Source organism: Nomascus leucogenys, chromosome 2 (genome assembly GCF_006542625.1).
Source record: "Nomascus leucogenys isolate Asia chromosome 2, Asia_NLE_v1, whole genome shotgun sequence".
Taxonomy (NCBI): Eukaryota; Metazoa; Chordata; class Mammalia; order Primates; family Hylobatidae; genus Nomascus; species Nomascus leucogenys.
In genome coordinates this window covers 119,308,339-119,330,664 of record NC_044382.1, presented here as the reverse complement: position 1 = coordinate 119,330,664, position 22,326 = coordinate 119,308,339, and the positions used below count along the sequence as shown (strand labels likewise).

Sequence of the window (22,326 nt, the reverse complement as noted above, 5' to 3'; positions counted from 1 at the left end):
AAGCTCTTTGCTGTGCTTCTGCACAGCAAAAGAAACTCTCAACAGAGTAAACAGACAACCTATAGAAAGGAAGAAAATTTTTGCAAAGTATGCATCTGGCAAAGGTCTAATATCCTGAACTTAAAAACGTAAACACATTTATAAGAAAAAAACAAAAAAAAACATTAAAAAGTGGGCAAAGGACATGAACAGACACTTTTCAAAAGAAGACATACATGTGGCCAACAAGCATATGAATAAAAGCTTAACATCACTGATTATCAGAGAAATGCAAATCAAAACCACAATCAAATACCATCTCACACCAGTCATAATGGTTATTATTAGTCAAAAAAATCACAGATGCTGGTGAGGTTGTGGAGGAAACAGAACACTCATACACTGTTGGTGGGAGTGTAAATTGGTTCAACCATTGTAGAAAGCAATTCTTCAAAAAGCCGAAAACAGAACTACCATTCGACCCAGCAATCCCATTACTGGGTATATGTCCAAAGGAATAGAAATCATTTTGTTATAAAGATACATGCACACATATGTTCACTGCAGCACTGTTCACACTAGCTAATACATAGAATTAACCTAAATGTCCATCTGGTAAACTGAATAAAGAAAATGTGGTACATATATACATGGAATACTATGCAGCCATAAAAAAGAATGAGATCATGTCCTTTGCAGAAACACAGGTGGAGCTGAAGGCTGTTATACCTAGGCTATTATCTAAACTAACACAGGAACAGAAAACCAAATACCGCATGTTCTCACTTATAAGTGGGAGCTAAATGATGGGAACACATGGACACAAAGAGAGGAACAACAGACACTGGGGCCTACCTGGAGGTGAAGGGCAGGAGGAGAGAGAGGAGCAGAAAAAATAACTATTGGGTACTAGGCTTAGTACCTGGGTAATGAAATAATCTGTACAACAAACCCCCATGACACGAGTTTACCTATATAACAAAACTGCATATGTATCCCCTGAACCTAAAATAAAAGTTTAAAAAAAAAAAAAAAGAAAAATCCTGCCAGTGACAGATTGGTAGGTTGTGTGGGGGAAAAACATCCATCTAATGTGTTCATTCAGATATAACTATCCATCTGATATTCTTCAACTTTGGGGTAGAGATAAGTATAGGTAACTTTAACTGAATTTATCCTGTGACAGATTCTCACAGTAGCAAGGAAATTGGAATCTGACCTGTATAGCCACACCTGTGGTCATACTGCATCCCATCTACCACTAAGACAAAGAGTTAAGAGTCACACCAAGCCATGTGTGTAGTCTGTATATCTCACAGTTCCCAAGTTGTTTTTCTTTCATTTGCCAGTGGATATTGTATGTAGACTCACTAAACAGGTTTTAACAGAATTTGGCAAAGATAACATGTTGCTTGCATTCTCTGCACACAGCAAATATTATTTGCCCATTCTTCACAGTGTAACTTAGAAGCGGCACTCTGCTTCTCTGTGCCTGTGTCAATAAAGGCTTAATCATCCTTTATCAGGTAAATAAGGAAAAACATGTAGTTTTAGTCCCAAATCTGGACCAAAATCATTCCTGATTCAATTCTTTTTTGCCTTTGTCTCTATCAGGGCCTTCATGGCATCTATAAAAAATGCCCATATTTGGAATTCAAAAGCCCTGAGTTCTAGAATACATGCTATTGTGTATTTTGAACATGCCACTTCTCTAAAACTCTCATAAGAAAAATACTTCCTTGGGGAGGTTTGTGTTAACACGTGAAAGCGGTACTACATTACATAGTGTTTAATAATTAAATATGGGTTCCATTCTTATTAGCATTATGCTCCTTTACTGTTAAAATAAGTGATATGACATATGGTGATTTGTGAGTACTTAATTTTAAAAAAGGTTGAAAACTAATTCAATACTGAAAACTATATGGATCTCTTTTAATTAGTATCCTCTGTACATAGTTCATTTCCCCTCTTCTAGAAAATAAATGGTTTTGGAGTTCCATGACTTGATCTTTTTAGCTTTCTTTTCCTCCTCTGTTTACAGTGACTGCATATAGGCAACTCTGGCCACCATTCAACTTTTTGTACCATAAAAAAATACAAATTAAAATTTATTAACACATTTTTCCCTGTTAACACTAAGATGATAGCTTTCCCCTTCTCACTAAGGTATGAATCCTAAGTCTGGTTTGAGGCTGATAGCCTGTGTCCTTCTGGCTCTCTCAGCTCTCCTGGTTGTGGTCCATTGGACAGCACTCTCCAGCTTTGATCTCCTGACCCTCAGCTTCTCTCAACTTTCCTAGTGCTCCAGCACCTCCCCTTTGGTAACAAGGCATTTCCCACTGAGCTCTCTGAGAAGTTCTTAAACTCCTGCTTCTACTAGAGTAAAGTAACATAAGCTCTCCTTCTGAGGTTTCCTCTGTTTTTAGTTGATTATACATCTCCTTTTTCTGCTCCAGAGATTCCATTTAAAGAGTGAAAATCACTTTAGTTCCAATTGTCCAATGCTTATAAAAGCACTAAGGGGTTAAATGTCATAATTTGAGTGGATGGCATACCAGCAAAGTAAATTCATCCTTTGGGCAACAGCACTCAGGCCTGTTGGTGCTCTAGCTCATGGTCTGTCTGTCTCTCTCTCTCTCTCTCACTGTTTTTCTGTCTCTCTCATCATCCTGCTTCTGAATTACAGTGTTTGTTTTCCAAAAGGCAACAAAATATCCATACGAGATTGATATAATGAGAAGACGAATAAGAATGCAGAATTGTAATAAATTCCAGCAATGTTTATGTCAATAAAGAAAATGCATCAAATCATAACAATGCTCTGGAAGAATGTTCCGACTTTCAAGTATATTCTTGAATGGTAAAGCATACAAATCAGGCCAAGATTTAACATTCTGCCCTGCCACCTTTGCTCTCTTATACACATATTCTTGTCACAAACTGGATAGAAATATTCCTGTTCCTATTCCAGGAAACCTGGTTTGATAGTCCCTGTGAAAATCAATAGGTTCCAACTGACAGAATGCTTGAAGAAGTTTCACTTCACTTGACACGGCTCGTTCTCTGCAAGCTACTTTCCTTAATGTGTTCTGAGATCTCAATTGGCCCCAAAAAGTCTATTTGAGCTGGTGATTTATTATTCTCTTATCCATCACTGACCAAGGTGACCTTGCCTGTACTTCCAGAGCACATCAGTAAGAAGTTAAAAGTGGCCAATAGCAGCATATAATAGATGCATATCTTTCATCTAGATTGAACCATCCATCCCTCTTATGTACAACATAGCAATTAGAAAATGCATGGCTCATGGTCAGTTTTCCATGTTCCCAAAGTTTAGGTAGAAAAAGACAGAGCAGGGAATCTCCATTGTGCATCCTGAGTCTGCCTGGTTGAGGGCACAGTGGCAAAGTGTAGAGGATCTCCCTGGAGAGGTTGGTGGTTCCTACTCACTAAAGTATGAGAGGCTACATAAGCTTCCTCCTCTTGGCCTAAAGGAGTCTTATTTATTTTGTAATTTTTATTTATTTATTTATTTATTTATTTATTTATGTATTTATTTTTGAGACAGAGTCTTGCTCTGTTGCCCAGGCTGAAGTTCTCAGCTCACTGCAATCTCCGTCTCCCGGGTTCAAGTGATTCTTCTGCCTCAGCCTCCCAAGTAGCTATTTTTCAGCTTTATAGTGGTATAACTGAGAAATAAAAATTACGTGTATTTAAAGTGTACAATGTGATGTTCTGATGTATGCATTGCAAAATGATTGCCACAATTAAGCTAATTAACAAATCCACCACCTCACATAGTTTTTTTTTTTTGTGGTGAGAATATTTAACACTTGCTCCTACAAAATTTCAAGTTTACAAACACAGTGTTATTAATTATACTTCCCATACTATACATTTGATTTTTAGAAATTATTCATTTTACATAACTGAAAGTTTGTACCCTTTGACCTACATACCTCCATTTCCTCCTGCACTCAATCCCTGATAATCATCCCTCTACTCTCTCTGAGTTCAACTTTTTAAATTACACATGTAAGTGAGATCATGCAGTATTTGACTTTGTGGCCAGCATATTTCACTTAGCATAGTGTCCTCCAAGATCATTCATGTTGTCACAATTGGCAGGATTATTTTTTCCTTCTTAAGGTTGAATAATATTCCACTACCCATGCCACATTTTCTCATTCATTTATTGACAGACAAAAGCTGTTTCCTCATCTTAGCTGTTGTGAATAATGCTGTAATGAACATAGCAGTGCAACTACCTCTTTAATATATTGACCTTATTTCCTTTGGATTCACTGGAATTTTGATAGGGATTGCACTGAATCTGTAGATCACTTTGGGTAGTACTGACATTTTGGCAATATTAATTCTTTCACTCCATAAACTAACCTTTCCATTTATTTGTGCGCTTTCAGTTTCTTTCATCAATGTTTTACAGTTTTCAGAGTACAGATCTTTCACCTCCTTAAATTTATTCCCAAGCATTTTAAGTTTTTGATGCTGTCATAAAAGAGATTGCTTTCTTAATTTCTTTTTCAGATAGTTTGCTGTTACTGTATAGAAATGTAACTTATTTTTGTACCTCATTTATATATTCTGAAACTTTACTGAAATGATTTATCAGTTCTTATGCAGTTTTTTGTGCAGTCTTTAGAGTTTTCTATATTTAAAATCATATAATCTACAAACAGAGACAATTTTACTTCTACCAAGAATTCTCACGTAAATGCTGCTCAAAATATTTACAGGTATTTTTTCCTGAGGTTATTTTTCCTCCTTTATTCTTTGACATATCTAGCTACTTTCCTTGGAGGATGATAATAACATCCATATAGCAAGGACCTCAAGCAGTCACATATTAATATACGTAGTTTTCACTTAGTGAGACAGGAAAAAAAAAAGTAAAATCAGACAAACCCATTTCCAGAACCTTGCTCTGTATTTACTATCTTGGTGGTTGTGGGCAGCTAGCCTCTCTGAGCTGCAGAAACCAAGACTGACCTTACAAAGACCATGTGAGGAAACATGAGATTATTTATTTTTGCATGCAACACATTTTTATTGCAATAGTGTATGTAAAGTTCCTGGCACACAGTAATTGCTCAATATATTGTAGTTATTACCATTTCAGATTCTCTATTTAGGTACCTGGCTTTCTATAAACCATATACTCTGAGCATTACCTCCAACCACACCTACCCTTATCACTGAGAAACTGTTTCCTATAGCAGGTGACGCAAAATGAGGAATGGGGAACAATTTCATAAAGTCTGTGTCAATTTTGCACTCCCATCCACAGAATGTGAGGGAATCCTTTTCCCAAATCCTGGGCAAAGCTAGATATTTTTATTCTTTGTTTAGTTAGTGGTGGTATGGTTTGTCTGTGTTCCCCAAAGTTCATGTGTTGGAAACTTGATCCTCAATGCTGTGGTGTTGAAAGGTGGGGCCTAAGGGGAGGTGTTTGGATGATGGTGCGCCATTCCTATGAATGGATTAATGCTCTTATTGCAAGAGTAGTTCCCTTATAAAAGCACGAGTTTGGTACCCTCTTTCTTTCTTTCTCTTTCTCCCTCTCCCTCTCCCTTTCCCTCTCCCTCTCCCTCTCCCTTTCCCTCTCCCTCTCCCTCTCCCTCTCCCTCTCCCTCCCTCTCTCTGCTATTCTGCCATGAGTTGACACAGAAAGAAGGCCCTCACCACATGCTGGCCCCTTGATTTTGGACTTCTCAGCGTCCTCCAGAACTGAGCCAGTAAATTTGTGTTCATTATAAATTATTCAGTGTGTGATGTTATGTTATAGCAGCACAAAACAAACTAACAGTAGTAAAAAGTATTGTCTTATTAATTTAAGGTTATTTTTATTGTTAATGGCTACAAAATATTATCATTTTAATGTTTTCTAAGAAGTATCTTTCCAAATATTTTGCCATTTGTGAACAGAATGAATTTGAACAACATATTGACCCTTAGTTTTCTCACCTTGAAACTGAGAATCCACCAGTCTCTGGCACATTATAAACATTCAATAAATAATAGCTATTTTAATTTTTTATTTGGGCTTTGGTGCTTTTCTTCATTGATTTCTACATGCTTTTATATCATTAAGGCTATCAACACTTGGCAAGTTGGTGATTGCTATGGACTAAGTATTTGTGTCCCCCGAAAATTCACATTGAAGCCTAAATCCCCAATGATAGCATTCAGAGATGGGCCTTGGGGAGGTAATTAGATAATGAGGGTAGAGCCCTCATGATAGGATTAGCACGCTTATATGAAGAGACAAAAGGGAGTTCGCTTCCTCTCTACTCTTTTGAATTTGAACTCACAGTGAGAAGATAGTCTTCTGTAAGCCAAGAAGAGTGCCCTCATCAAACACCAAATCTGCTGTCACCTTGACCTTGGACTTCTCAGCCTCCAGAACCATGAAAAATAAATTTCTATTGTATAAGCCACCAAGTTTGTGTTATTCAATCTCCTGGAGAGGCATCTATAAAACAGTGATAGCACCTGCCTCACAAAGTATGACATACTATTTTTATCAGTACCATTTTGAAATCATAAAGTGATTTAAAATTCCAAGTTGTGGCCAGGCATGGTGGCTCACGCCTGTAATCCCAGCACTTTGGGAGGCTGAGGCAGGCAGATCACCTGAGGTCAGGAGTTCGAGACCAGCCTGGCTGATATGGTGAAACTCCGTATCTACTAAAAAAAAAAAAAATACAAAAATTAGCTGGGTGTGGTGGCATGCACCTGTAATCCCAGCTACTAAGGAGGCTGAGGCAAGAGAATTGCTTGAACCCAGGAGGCAGAGGTTGCAGTGAGCCAAGATGGCGCCATCACACTCCAACCTGTACAACAAAAGCGAAACTCTGGCTCAAAAAAAAAAGAAAAAAATAAAAAGGAAAAGAAAATTCCAAGTTGCCAGTTTCCTTGTAAAGAGATATGCACACATGTGTACCTATGTGTAAAAAGACTGGTGGATGTGGGAGCTAATGTCTGTCAATTGGCCAGTGCTCATCACTTGGCCAATTAATACAGTACATCTAGATTCAAACATAGTTCTCTATATAAATGTAGTATATTCTTCCTAAAGAAATCTTCTGGGGACGTTGACATGAGATGTAAAAGTTACAAAGAAAAAGAAGGCTAGAACAGAGAACAAAGCCCACATTTGAAGAATGCCTAATACATGCCAGGCAATATAAGTGCACATATATATAAATATATAAAATTTCAAGTAATCCTCAGTTTACCCAGTGGTATAAATGGTTTTATCCCCCTTTTAAAACTGAGAAATCTGAAAGTCTCTAATGGAGACATCCTGCAGATTCATCTACCAAGAAATTGGAACAAAGCCTATGTAGTCTGTAACTTAATCTTCAGATTCGCCTGCAACATCATAGTTATATACTCAAATGCTAACTCATAAGAATGTAAGGACAAACAAATGGAAGTTAAAAACCAACTCACAGAATGATTAACAAATCACAATGTGTGTTTCTTCGATTAACTGAGAAGAGAATAAAAAAATCAAACCAATATTTATGGAAAATTTTGTAGAATTTTGAGACATTTACTAGTGAATGTTCATTAAATTACTCAAGCAAAACCTTTCCAGAACTTTACTGGTATTATAATAACTAAAATATACAAAAATTAGACCTGGAACTGTTTTTCTATTGTAGATCTAGGCACACTGCTCCAAAGTAAGAATCACACAGAAAAGAGCTTAGGGGTGAAAGTGTTCTAAATCTAGGTATTATAGGCATCTGAGATGTACCTAAGTAGAAGGTCACAGGATGGGAAATCCTTATTGTCTGCCACATTACATTTTATTGATAGCAATAAAAGAATATGTATCAATTTTTAGCAGTAATTTCAAAAGTACTCCAAAACCAATGTAGTTAATTTTGTTCATACAGAAGTACGTAAAAATGATCTGTGCTACTCACTGTTTGACTTTAAATCAAGCTAATGAGAATGTTAAAATTATATAGAATGAAATGGTACTCTTAAGAAATTTCTGTGTGAACTCATTCCAATTAATAAGAATAATGTTCATCACGTATTACATGCTTCCTATGTGCTGGGAAATATTTATTTTAATCTTTAGTAGAACACTCTGACCTAGATACTCTTAAACCCATTTTAAAGATGAAGAAACAGATTGAGAGATATTCTATAACTTCTAAAGTCACACAATCAGTAAGTGGCAGAAGTAATCCTAAACTCAGTCCATCTGGCACCACAGACCACAACATCACCCCACTACTACATAGCAATCTTTAAGGAGAGTCAGAATACCTAGAAATTATGATTTTACACACTGAGATTAGATCTCAGACTCAATACTAGGTATTTCATGAGAGGCACGTATTTTATAGTTAGATTAATACAAGCTTTTCCAAGAGTTGAGCTACATAGTTGGAAATTTCATCTGAATTCTGAAGTTCAAATATCTGTTTCCAAAATTCTAGAGATACTATAAATTATTGGTGGAGCATAATTTTCTTAAATCTTAATCAGTTCTCCTTGAAAATAAGTCACATTTATAGTCTGACATGTGGTCATTTAGATACACTCTGAGGTATATACTCCTAAGGAAGAAAGGTAAACTATAATTCATGTGAATTACTCCTGAAATAGAGACTCCATCATCATCATGATGTCATTCTTCAAAAGCTGGCATTCCATTTAACTCAGCAAAATTCAGTCCAGTTTGAAGTCTCCAACTGCTTAATTTGTTCAAATTTTGACACTTTCTCGAATTTATTTTTTTCCTTTCATATAGTTTTAAGTTCATCATTTAACATCAATAGAAAGGTTATCAACAGAACTCTCCACCCCAAATCAACATCTTATAAAACACTGGTTGTCCCCACTAGCCATGTCTGTCAAAATCCCTTAAAGACCCAAGGTAACTTAATAAAATCTTTCTACTCTACTTCAAATATCATATACAGTGGATATACTGAAGGGCTTATGCGTGAAAGAAAAAAGTTAGCCCTGTTTCCTTCACCCTTGATTCATGATTTACAAACTTCAAGGTTAAATTTCCACTGATAATCACAAGCAAATTAGACAATACATACAAGATAATGTATGGGGAACAAAAATTGCACTTAGGCCATCCCCACACAAGAGGAGAGGATGAATGTCATGTCTAGGGAACTGATGACTTCTTCAGTACAAAAATCACTAATACTAAGTGGAAAAAAAGGAAACAAACAACCCAAAAGGCACTTCAATCCATTTTCCTCTCTTGTTTACAGTTAACACCATGAAAGCTTTATCCTCTTTAATGGCACAATGAAACGAATGGATATTGTTACAGGAAATATCCAGGGTTTTTTCAATACAATAAAAAGTGGTTCAATTATCATTTTCTATTTTCTGGCACTTCAATACATTTATAACAGTGAGTCACTGATGTTTGTCATAACATTTAGAGAGTGCAAGATCTTGAAATACTTTCTGAATAGCCAGAAGAAATGTTCAATTATGCGAACAGGATCTCAATGTTGAATTATGTTTTTCCACAGACTTCTCATTATGAGAAAGCTCATGTATCTGAAACGTTGAAATACCAGAATGAATACTAATATACTACAATAATTGTTTAGTTTTGCCATATTTGATTTTCCTCTCTCCCCCAACCTGTGCACAATTTTTTTGTTTTTGTTTAACCATTTGAAAGTAAATTGCAGACTTTATGATGCTGACTGATATGTAATTTAATGCATTCCAATTCTTTGAAATATAGGTCTGTATATATTAAATACATGATGTTATACCCATTTATAAAATATATATTAACTTAAAACATGTCTCATATTATAATTACCTGTTAATTTATCACGAGGATATTTTACTATCCATAATATCCAGTTGTCTAAACATGACAATTCACTTTATGTTAATTATCAGTGTTGACTCCGTCCTGCACCTGACCACCATAAGATTTCTCCACAAGAGCTGGTGCTTTAATCTGTATTCCTATGGATAAGTCAGAGCATTCATCTACTAAAATCCAGATACTTGAGTACTTAATGGAATCTCACTGATGCTCAGGGTTTTTTATGGAAAAATATGTCTCTTATTGCTAGTGTAAACTAAATTCTTCCTAATCATTTTATTAAGCTATGAGAGAAGACCTTCATATTGCCACAAAATGGAATTTGGGTAGAATCCCATGGAAAAGTGTTTAAACAGATCCTGAGAAAGAAGATTCATGTTATCAAAAATTTAACTGTAAAAGAGACTTTTAAAAGTCTCTCACTTTAAGTCTGAGACAGTCTGAGGAAATCTTTCTTGGACTTAAAAATATTTATACATTAAATTATTTATAAGTTAGATGGGTTTCTTTATGTTTATTAACTTTCTTAAATGTGATATGTTTCACTCATCTTCAAATAAAATATTGAATGGAATATTTTGAAATCCATCTTAGAGGTCCTCCTTTACAGAGAGAGTAGAATTAAATTTCCCTCAAAACAGACATTATCCTAACTCCCAGTACCTCAGAATGTGACCTTATTTGGAAATTATGTTGTTGCAGATACAATTAGTTTAAGTAAGATTAGGTCATACTGGAGTAGGGTGGGTCCCTAATCCAAGAGGACTGGTGTTTTTATAAGAAGAGAAATTTGGACAGGGACATGCACAGAGGTAAGATGATATAAAGACACACAGGGAGAAGATGGCCATGTGACATTGTGAGAGGGAGCAGAGACCCCTCTTAGGGGACTGCCAGTCTCCCCTGGCCCCCCAGCATGGAGATAAAAAGAAAAATATTGAGTTTCTTCTAGGGAGATTTCAGGCATCTAGCTAGCCCTGCCACAAGCAATTTGAAAAGTAAATATAAAAAATCCACTAATTAAAAAGGTAATAATAGCTTAAACAATTGTCATTCAAGTAAGTTAGAGTCATAAGATGTTTGGTTCCTTATAGAAACTAAAGATAGCAGCTCATATCCTTGAGCTGTTATTCAGAAACCTTGACCCTCACCAGATGAAAAATGCCAACCACTGTCATGTAGACCTCGGATAAGGAGGAACTGAGAAGTGAATACTGACTACTGTCCTTATTCTAAATTTCTTCCTTGAAAGCCTGGAGAGAGTCATGCCCAAAGGCTAGATCTTAACATTCCTTTCTTCTGACCCCAGATTTTTAGACAAGACATTGCTTCCTTAACCAACTGTCAATCAAAGAATCTCAGAACCCACCTGTTTGTAAGCCTCTACTTTAAGATACTCCCACCTTTTGTGGCCAAACCAATAACCTCCATATATTCATTTACGATTTTGCCTGTTACTTCTGCTTTCCTGAAATGTACCCTTACCTTTTATAGTGTACCCTTGCTCATAAGCCATTGGGGAGTTTGGGTCTTAAGTGTGAGTTGCCTGATTCTCCTTGCTTGTCACTCTGCAATAAAAGCCTCACTTTCTCTCACTACAAGTCCTGGTGTTATTGTTTTTGTTTGTTTGTTTGTTTGTTTTGCACACTGGGTGAGCTGACTCAAGTTTGGTTTAGTAACAATTGGAGGCAGATATTAGAATGATGATCTACAAGTCAAGGAATGCCACAGATTTCTGTCTGTCACCAGAAGCTAGGAGAGAGGCATGGAACAGACCTTCCCTCAGAGCCCTAAGATGGAACCAACCCTGCCAGCTCTTTGATTTCGGACTTCTTGCCTCCACAATTGTAAGAGAATAAATTTATGTTCTTTTAAGCCATCTAGTTTGTGGTAGTTTGTTGGACGAGCTCTAGAAAACCAAGATGGATGGAAATTAGATAGATAGATAGATAGATAGATAGATAGATAGATAGATAGATAGACAGACAGACAGACAGATAAAGTTTCAAGCCTCTTGGGCTTAGGGCTAGTCATAAAATGAGGACTGAAGGAACCATCCATTGAAGTAATATAGGAGTCCCAAAGTTGTTACTTGGACCACATAAAATTGCCATTTTTGAAGGCCAAGAAATAAGTAAAAAAATTGCATTAATAAAAGCAATTTTATGCGGTTGAGCCTAATAGATTACATAAATAATTCAAGTTTTCTGAACCCTTTATTTTTTTTTCCTCAGGAGCAGACCCCTTGGCTGAATTCTCTAAGAAAACATTTTCCCCACATCACTTTTCCTCTATAAATAGATTCTTAGGCATCATTCATTTCCTTTAGACAAGGAAGTTTCAGTCTCCATGACCTATATGGAATGAAACGCTAGAGGCAACTGGTCTTTGAGGTTTTGTGTGCTATTTCTCTCGTTTACATATCTCTGTGCATGACTTATCCTAGGAGACAATACTGGGGATTCTATCTAATTCACATTCAAAGCTGAGGTTTCTCCAGGGCATTTTCTCTCATTCCATTTGGCACAGCAGTAACTGTGTTTGACAACATCTGCCTTACAGCACCACTCTGCAGCTCCATCTGACACTTCATTCTCATTCACATGCTCTTCCTGCCTGTCTTCTGAGGCAGATGTTTTCACAACAGCGAGAAGACAGTAAGGACGAACCACAGTGGCACTTGCCCAACGAATATACGTCATGAACCCACCAAATGGCTTCGCTGACCTCCTTCTTCAATTTATCCAAAGACTTTTGACAAAAGCCGGCCTTTAAACCAGCCTATTGTCCTTGGGGATTCTTGAGCATTCACATGTAATTTCTAAGTGTTTATTTCCTAGACTTTCATATGCCTCTTCCCTCTCAAAGTTTCCTCAACTAGGAAAAACAAATAGCCCTTCACGAATTTCACTGACAATTTTTTAACCAATAAGAAATGGTACAAACAAGTCCTAAAACTTCTTGTGTGTGACTACTGCTAAAATATGCCATTTTATTTTCATACAAAGTAGATATTTAACAGGAAATTCTATTTCATAAAAGTTTTAATAATCCTTACTTCAGATAAATTTTATGACTGTAAGAAACTAAATTAAGGGAAAATTCCAAATCTTATCAATCAACAGATTCCTCTACATTCTGGAATAAGTTAAATCATTGCCTACACCAAACAGAAAATTCAGAATATAGAATTCATTAGTAGCAACTGCCATTGAAATTATTACCGACTTTCATTACACTGTTTTTGTTATTTTGCTATGACTGTAAATTCTAACAGATTGTTTAAAAATATCATTCTATTTCTATTTAGCTGAAAACCTTGTACTATTATGCTCTTCATTATATGAGATTCTAAAATTTCCCTGTGCCAGACAATACATAAACAGCTGGTAATTTTAAGCTGCCTTGAGGAAAAAAAATTTCTTGGCCTCAAAATGTATTTGACTTCAAAATTTATGATACTTCTCAGCATACTTTACAACTGGGTTTTCATATACATATATATATATATACATTTCACATATTTGTTCACATGAAATTTGAAAATGAATGTGCTATAAAAGAATATCTTGTCTTTTTGTGGTTTTATGAGTAGAAACTGCATAAGAACACAAAATCCAAGTAGGGCATTAAAATGGCAAAATACTCTCTGAGGGTATAAACAGTATTACACAGGTGTTGGCATTTATATTTTGAACTCCCATCTACTGTGTTTCTTACTCATTAGAGATAAGCCTAAGTCACTTTTGCCTCTTCAGCTTACCTATGAGTGTAGGGCAAAAGAAGCAACCCCCAAACAAAAACCTTCCTTTCCTTCCAAGTACAAACTTCTAGATCAGCGGGTTCAGTCCTAGAAAAATTAACTCAATAAAATTCAATTATACTCTACTGAAGCAAGTGCAACATTTGAAAATTAAGGCAAATTAGAATCTGATGACTCCTTTAACAAATACATTTGTGCTTTATTTCAAATTCTTTTCAATAGCAAGCTTTTCTAATATTAAAACGTGATTTTAATATTTAAATATTGAAATATTATACAGTGTGTGTATGTGTCTGTGTGTACGTATGTGTGTGTGTGTGTGTATATATATATATATATATATATATATATATATATATATATATCTCCAAGAACATGCCTGATATACAAAATAAGGTCTACCTGCCAATTCTAAATGTTTTTCCTAGCCAAACTACTCCCCAGAACCACATCCAATCTGAGATCCAGTTGCTTTCAAAGACTCATGCAATTTCCACCAGACAACAACCTCTTTGGGTTGCACTCCCATAATCAAGAGTCAAACGAGTCATTTGCACACAGCAGCTCTCTGGCCCCTTTGTTCTTCAAATCAGGTTCCCGCCTTCTCCACGTCACAGGCCCCTTAGAGATGCCATTATATAATGAAATAAACTTACTGTTTTCTTTAACACTTTGAGAGCATAAGGCTTCTGGGTCCCCTTCTGTTTGCATCTGTACACAATGGATGTAGCACCCCTTGAGGGGGAAAAAGACAAAAAGAAAATGTTATGCTTTGGACGTGAATTAATGGGGAAAGCTTGAAAATAAGTGTCTCTTGCAATAACCCGCATAACTGGCAAGTGCTTATTATAAGTTCTATTATACGACCAGCCCTAGCTGTCAAGAGTACTTTTTTTTAATCACAATTGAATATAGTTTGCTCAGAAAATTCTAGGTTTTCCAGCTTGCTCTTTTCCTTCTGCCTTATCCCTATACAAGCCCTATACAAGTAACATAACTAGGGCTACTGCATTGAGAAGGCTCTGGAATAAATCAGGTCCTCAGGTGAATGTTGTTTTTAAAGGAAACCCACCCAATTTCAGAATCCCAGAGCTTTCCTAAAGGTACATGTCTGGAATAAAACAAACCATATGACTTCAGGGAGAGGGTTTAAGTTCAGCACTCTACATAGTCTGTACTTCCACAGTGTGGCAAGAGAGCTGGGACACCCCTCCTACTTTTTAATGTGTAGAGGAGATGGTAATCTGTAAAGCAGATGGTAAGAAGGCACTCAATAACTATTTTCATATATGTACAGGGTTATTAATAAGAAAGCATTAAAAAGCAGGACAACGTGGTCCAAATGCTCCAAACACTACATGAGAAGTAAAAGAGTAAAAGACAGATAAAAGAGAAATATAGACCAAACAGGCTTACACTTCAACGTCAGAAAGAGAACTTCTAGAAACAGCTTAAGATCAGTAAACTTGTCAGACTTTGAAGATCAGGCCAAAGGACCTCATATAGTATACTCAGTCCCATGGTCCTGAAATTCCAAGTGAGCACAAAGAATTATAAAAATAAAACACATTCCCAGCTATCTAAAGGCAACACATTTTTAACAGAGCCAAGAGAAGTCAAAGACTGGTGTGTTGTAAATGCAAATAGTTAAAAATATTAACATTTATTTTTAAAACCTTGGTAAGGTATGACATATACACAGATAAAGGGTTCAAGAAATAGAATAAATGAAGGTAATATAAAATTCATTTCCTTATTTTAAATTGCTTTAAAAGATAACTAAGGCAAAAATATTAAAATTTTAAAAAATTAAAAATGCACTGTGTTTCTAGCATGTGTAAAAATAAAATGTACAACAACAACAGCACAAATGATGGAAGGAAGAAATTGGGAAATACTGTTGTTAAATCCTTATACTACATGTCTGGTAGTCTAATATTATTTAAATATAGGCTGATTAAAGATGCATATTATGTAACCTAGGGCAATGACTAAAATAATTCTTTAACAGAAAAATCAACAATAATTCAACAATGGAGCTAAAATGAAATATTCAAGAATGGATTGCAAAGGAGCAAAAACAAAATAATAGATTTAAAAATGAAACAGCTAACAACGTGGTGGTTTTTATTCTAATCATATAATTACATTAAATGTAAACATTATAAACTGCTAATTAAAACTTAAAGAGCAGATTGGATTAAAAAAATCAACACCAAACTATATGCTGTGTACAAGAAACTCATTTTAAATATATAGGCATAAATAGGTCAAAAAATAAAATGATACATTAGGTTGGTGCAAACCTGGTAAAAGAGATACTACACAAACCCTAACCATAAGAAAGCAGGAGCAGCTTGTTAATTTCAGACTAAGTAAATTTTAGCAAAAAGATAAAGGGGGACATTAATTATGAAGGAGTCAATTACACAAAACCATATAATAAATATAAATATGTGTGCACCTAACAACAGGGTTTCAAAACACATGAAAGAAAATCTTATAGAACTAAAAGGAGAAATAAAAAATCCATAAATACACTTGGAAACTTCAATACACTGTCTCAGCACTTGATAGCAAAAGCAGACAAACTCTCATCAAGGATTACAGAACAACAGAACAGCCCTACCAACTAAATTATACTAAGTGACATTTAGAAAAAAAAAACTCTACACCAAAGCATCAGAGTACATATTCTCTTCAAAGTTATAGGACTCACATACTTTATAGACTCACTATAAAACTACAATAATTGAGACAGTGGTGTTGAAGAAAGAATAGACATAAATACAAATGAAATGTTTTTTGCATGTGTTTCATACAGGTAGCTAAAGTTGCAAACGAAATAAAGAACAGTTGTCATATTCGAGATAAGGCATTGGATTGGGGTAGAGGTGAGGAAAATAATAAGGTGATTAAGAAGGCAGCTCCAACCATTACTAGCTACATGACCCCATACAAGTTACATGACCTCTTTGTGCCCTCAGTGTTCCCATCTGTAAAATGGAAAAAATAACAGTACCTATCTCACGAACTGTAAGGAATAAATGTGTTAATCTATTTAAAGCATTTAGAGTGATGCTTGGCACAGTAAGGTCTATATAAGCATTTACTCTAATTGTTACATATTTCTATATTTTTATAATTTTTACAAGAAAATACTCATATTCTTCATGTAATTCTTTGTGTATTCCTAGTGTAATTTTATTTTTATATTTACTTTTATTAAAAAAGGATCCAAAAATAGTCCTACACATATATGATGGATTATTTTCTGACAATGGTAAAAAGGCAATTCGGTGACAAAAAAAAGTTCTTCTAAAACCTAGTGCTTGAATGACTAGATATCCATATGCAAAAAGATAAAAACAAAATTTATCAATACCTCACACCTTATATTAAAAAATTACTCAAAATGAATCACAGATAGAAATGCAAAACCAGGAACTGTAAAATTTCTCTTAAAAAACATAGAAAAAAAGGATTGTTATCTTTAGTTAGGCAATGATTTCTTAGATACAAAACCAAAAATACAATAAATGAAAGAACAAGGAAATAAACTGAACTTCACTCAAGAATGTCTGCTCTTTGAAGTGTGGGAGAAAATATTTATGAATCACATATCTTAAAAGGACTTGTATCTAGAATATATAAAGAACTCTCAAAACTTGATAAGAAAATAACACATTAAGATAGGCAAAATATCGGAACACATAAAACTGATAGTACAGAAATGTAAAGAGTCTTAAGAGACTAGAATGAACAAATATACATCAACAGATTGGATGACCTAGAAGAAATGAATAAATTCCTAGATACATACAACCTACCAAGACTGAATAATGAAGAAATAGAAAATCTGAACAGCCCAATAATGAGTAAAAAGATTGAAATTGTAATAGTTTCCCATCAAAAAAAGAAAAGAAAAAAGAAGTCGGGACCTAAAGGCTTCACTGCTGAATTTTGCCAAACATTAAAAAAACTAATATCAATCCTTCTCAAACTCTTTCAAAAACTGAGAAGGAGGGAATACTTTCAAAAGAATTTTATGAGGCCACCATTACCCTGATATCAAAGCCAGACAAAACCACTATAAGAAAAGAAAATATCCCTGATGAACACAGATACAAAAATCCTCAACAAAATACTAGCAAACTGAATTCAACAGTACATTGAAAGGCTCATTCACCATGGTCAAATGTTATTTATCCTTGGGATGCAAAAGTAAACATATTCAAATCAGTAATTGTGATATACCACACTAACAAAATGAAGGACAAATCATATGATCATCTCAATAGATGCAGAAAAAGCATATGACAAAATTTAACATCTATTCATGACAAAAACTCTCAACAAATTACGTATAGAAAGAATGTACCTCAACACAATAAAGGCCATATATGACAATTCCACAGCTAGTATACTCAATGGTAAAAAGTTGAAAGCTGTTCCTCTAAAATCAGGAACAAGACATAGATTCTCACTCTCACCACTTCTATTCAACACAGTAGTAGAAATGCTAACCAGAGCAATTAGGTAAGGCAAAGAAATAAAAGGAATCTGAATCAAAAAGGAGTAAGTTAAACTGTTGCTATTTTCAGGTGATATGATTATATACACAAAAACCCTTGAAGACTTCACCAATATACAGTTAGAAATAATAAATGAATTCAGTAAAGTTGCAGGATACAAAATCAACATTAAAAAATCAGCTGGGTTTCTCTATACTGATAACAAGCTGTCCAAAAAAGAAATAAAGAAAATAATGCCATTTACAATAGATAAAGATATAAAATACTTAGAAATAAATTTAAACAAAGAAGTGAAAGATCTGTATACTGAAAACTCTAAACATTCCTAAAAGAAATTGAAGAAGACACAAATAAATGAAAAGATATCTTATGTTCATAGATTGAAAGAATTAATATTGTTAAAATGTCCATATTACCCAAAGCAATCTACAGATTCAATATAATCCCTATCAAAATTCCAATAACATTGTTCACACAAATAAAGAAAATTCCAAAATTCCTGTGGAATCACAAAAGACCCCAAATAGTCAAAGTAACCTTGAGCAAAAAGAACAAAGCTAGAAACATCACATTACCTGATTTCAAAATCTACTACAAAGCTACAGTAGTCAAAATGGCATGATACTGGGATAAAAATAAACACATAGAGCAATGGAACAAATAGAGATCCCTGAAATAAATCCACACATTTATGGCCAATTGGTTTTTGACAAAGATGCCAAGAACACATAATGGGGAAGGAATATTTTCATTAATAAATAGTGCTGGGAAAACGGGACATCCACAAGCAAAAGAATGAAATAAGACCCTTATCTCACACCATTTACAAAGATCAACTCAAAATGAATTAAATACAAATGTAATACCTGAAGCTGTAAAACTACTCAGTGAAAACATAGGAAGAAAGCTCTATAACACTGGTCTGGGAAATAATTTTTTAGATATGAGCTCAAAGGCACAGCTAACAAAAGCAAAAATAGATAACTGAAATTATATCAAACTAGAAAGCTTCTGCACAGCCAAGGAGACAATCAATAGAATAAAACAGACAACTTTCAGAATGGGAGACAATATGTTTAAACCACACATCTGATAAGGGGTTAATATCCAAAATATATAAGGAACTCAAACACCTCAATAGTAAGAAACTAAATAATTCAATTAAAACATGGGCAAAGCATACGGCTTAAAGCAATCTATAGAGTCAACACTATTCCTATCAAACTACTAACATCATTTTTCACAGAATTACAAAAAAACTATTCTAAAATTCATATGCATTCAAAAAAGAGCCTGCATAGCCAAAGCAAAAAAGAACAAAGCCAGAGGCATCACATTATTGGACTTCAAAAGATGCTACAAGGATACAGTAACCAAAACAGCATAGTACTGGTATAAAAACAGACATAATATACCCATGGAACAGAATATGGCACCCAGAAATAAAGCCACACACCTACAGCCATCAGATCTTCAACAAATTCTACAAAAACAAGCAATGGGAAAAGTTCTCCCTATTCAATAAATGGTGCTAGGATAGCTGGCTAGCTATATGGAGAAGAATGAAACTGGACCCTCCCTTTCACCATATACAAAAGTTAACACAAAATGGATTAAAGATTTAGATGTAAGACCTCAAGCTATAAGAATCCTAGAAGAAAATCAAGGAACCACCTTTCTGGACATTGGCCTTGGCAAAGAATTTTTGCCTACGTCCTCAAAAGAAGTTGCAACAAAAACAAAAATTGACAAATGGGACCTAATTAAACTAAAGAATTTCTGCACAGCAAAATAAAATATCTAAAGTATCAACAGTTAACAGACAAGCTACAACCACCAGAGGCTTGAAGTGGAGACACTGGGGAGATATGATGTTAGTCAAAGGATACAAATGTTTAATTAGCCATGAGGAACAAATTCAAGAGCTCTTAATAATATACTTAATAATAATGTATTGTATACTTGAAAATTACTGAGTAGTTCTTAAGTATTTACACCATTAAAAATGAGGTAATTCATATGTTATTTAGCTTGATTTAGTCATTCCACAGTGTACACATATTTTAGAACATCATATTTACACTATGAAAATATATAATTATTTCCAATGAAAAATGATTTGACCATATACTTCACCAAAGAAAATGTATGGCTGGCAAATAAGAACATGGAAAGATCCACAGCATCGTTAGTCATTAGGGAAATGGAAACTAAAATCACATGAAGATGCAACTACACATTGTGAAAGTTGATTACAGAGACTGGATTATCCTTTTCATACCCAACTAAAACAGTCTAGAGGCAGCAGGGCAAGACATTAGGGACACATAACATTGCTCCAAAAACGTAATTCTTTACAAGTCTGGCTGCTGAAACTGCCTGTTGTAACTAGAGACCAGTTTTCTTTGTAACTGCTGCAAGTTTAGTACTAATTTGGCCCACTGCTGTCACTCATCAATCAGAGATTATCAGTTCCCGGGAACTTTACTAGTGTCAATGACCTTTCTCAATTAGCACACCAACATGGCACATGTATACATATGTAACAAACCTGCACATTGTGCACATGTACCCTAAAACTTAAAGTATATATATAACATTTCTCCTTTTTATACAACCTCCAACCCCTTCTTTGTTCTTTTGACATACTGAAGAACACCTAGTCTGAAAGTACGCCCCAAACTGCAATTCTTTCTTCTCAAATAAAACATTAAATTTAGAGATTTGTCTTTATATTTTTATTGTGACTTCGACAACACTATTTGAATGACCTAAAAAAAAAAAAAGGCTGGCAAGGATGCAAAGCAACTGAAATTCTCACACATCACTGGTAGGAATACAAAATGGTACAGCCACTTTGGAAAACAGCTCGACAATGCTTTATAAAGTTAAGCATATCATATGACCTATGTATGTCACTTCTAGGTATTTACTCAAGTAAGATCAAAACAATGTTCACTCACAAACTTGAACCCAAATTTTCACAGCAGCTTTATGAGTAATCACCAAAAGCTAGAAACAGTTTCAATATCCCTCAATTGTGAAGTGGATTAACAATTTGTGATACATCCATATGGTGAAATTCTACCTTGAAATAAAAAAGGAATTAATGAGGGTACACAAAACAACTTGGCTGAATCTCATTTATAATATTCTCATGGGTTGGAGAGGGATTGACTACAAAGTAGTATAGGGGAATTTTTTTCACATGATAGAACTATTTTATATATTGACTGTTACGGTGTTTACACAACTATATACAATTGTAAAAATAAGTAAAACTGCAATAAAATAGGTGAAATTTACTGTACAGAAATTATAGTTCAGTGAAAATACAATAAAAAAAAACTTTCCAAAAGAACCATATTGTTTAAAAATATTAAAAACCACATTACCAAAATGTAGCTTATAGCATTCAACCCATCCTATGTTCATTGAACAGTAATTGGTGAAATTTTTAAAAAAAGAAAAAATATAAGAGAAATATTTTCAAACAGAAGAAAACTAAAAATCTAATTTTCATTCTTATGGAAAATAAAATTGAAAAATTAATATTACTCAAAAATTCACATAAAAGAATATTAAATGGCAACCATTTCTTAATTTCCTCATCACATTCAATAAACCTATCAATAATTTCTATATATCAATCACTGTCTTAGCAAAGCTTTTTAAGAAACAATTAACAAATACATTTTTGGCTGATCAACTTCAGGACACAAGTATACTAGAAATAAATTTTTAAAGGCAAGAAAGAGAAAGCTAAAAGAAGAAAACAGCCTAAACTTACGTGGAAATAACAATTCAACAGTTTCTCAAAAACATAACCTATATTATCAATTGAAATTAAATAGTTGACTTAAGTGTGTAAATGTAATTTTAGAAAGCAATCACATTTTCAGCAAGTTCATATAAAAACAAAAACTATTTTGACATAAAGCATATTAACAGTTGATTTTTAATACAGAAAGAACATCTTGTACAGTGAACATCTTCATTTCAAAATGGAATAAAGAGAGAACTACCACAAAATTGCCTGAGATTCAAAAGAAGCAAGGACTTTCAGTCATTCAACTGAAAAAAATAAAGCTTTACCGCTCATATCTATACATTTATAACATATTCTTTAGCAAAAAGACCAAAGAATTATAGAAATTATTCCAGTTATAATTTTTTCTGCCATG

General features: G+C 34.4%; 1 protein-coding gene across 1 annotated transcript in view; it reads right to left on the bottom strand.

The window, feature by feature from the left end:
- The window catches only part of CAMK4 (calcium/calmodulin dependent protein kinase IV), a 265,759-nt gene that overhangs the window by 133,768 nt on the left and 109,665 nt on the right, over positions 1-22,326 (bottom strand). The window contains exon 3 of the mRNA XM_003259823.3: positions 14,264-14,342. Coding sequence (XP_003259871.1) covers positions 14,264-14,342 — 79 coding nt within the window. The remainder of the gene's footprint in view (positions 1-14,263; positions 14,343-22,326) is intronic.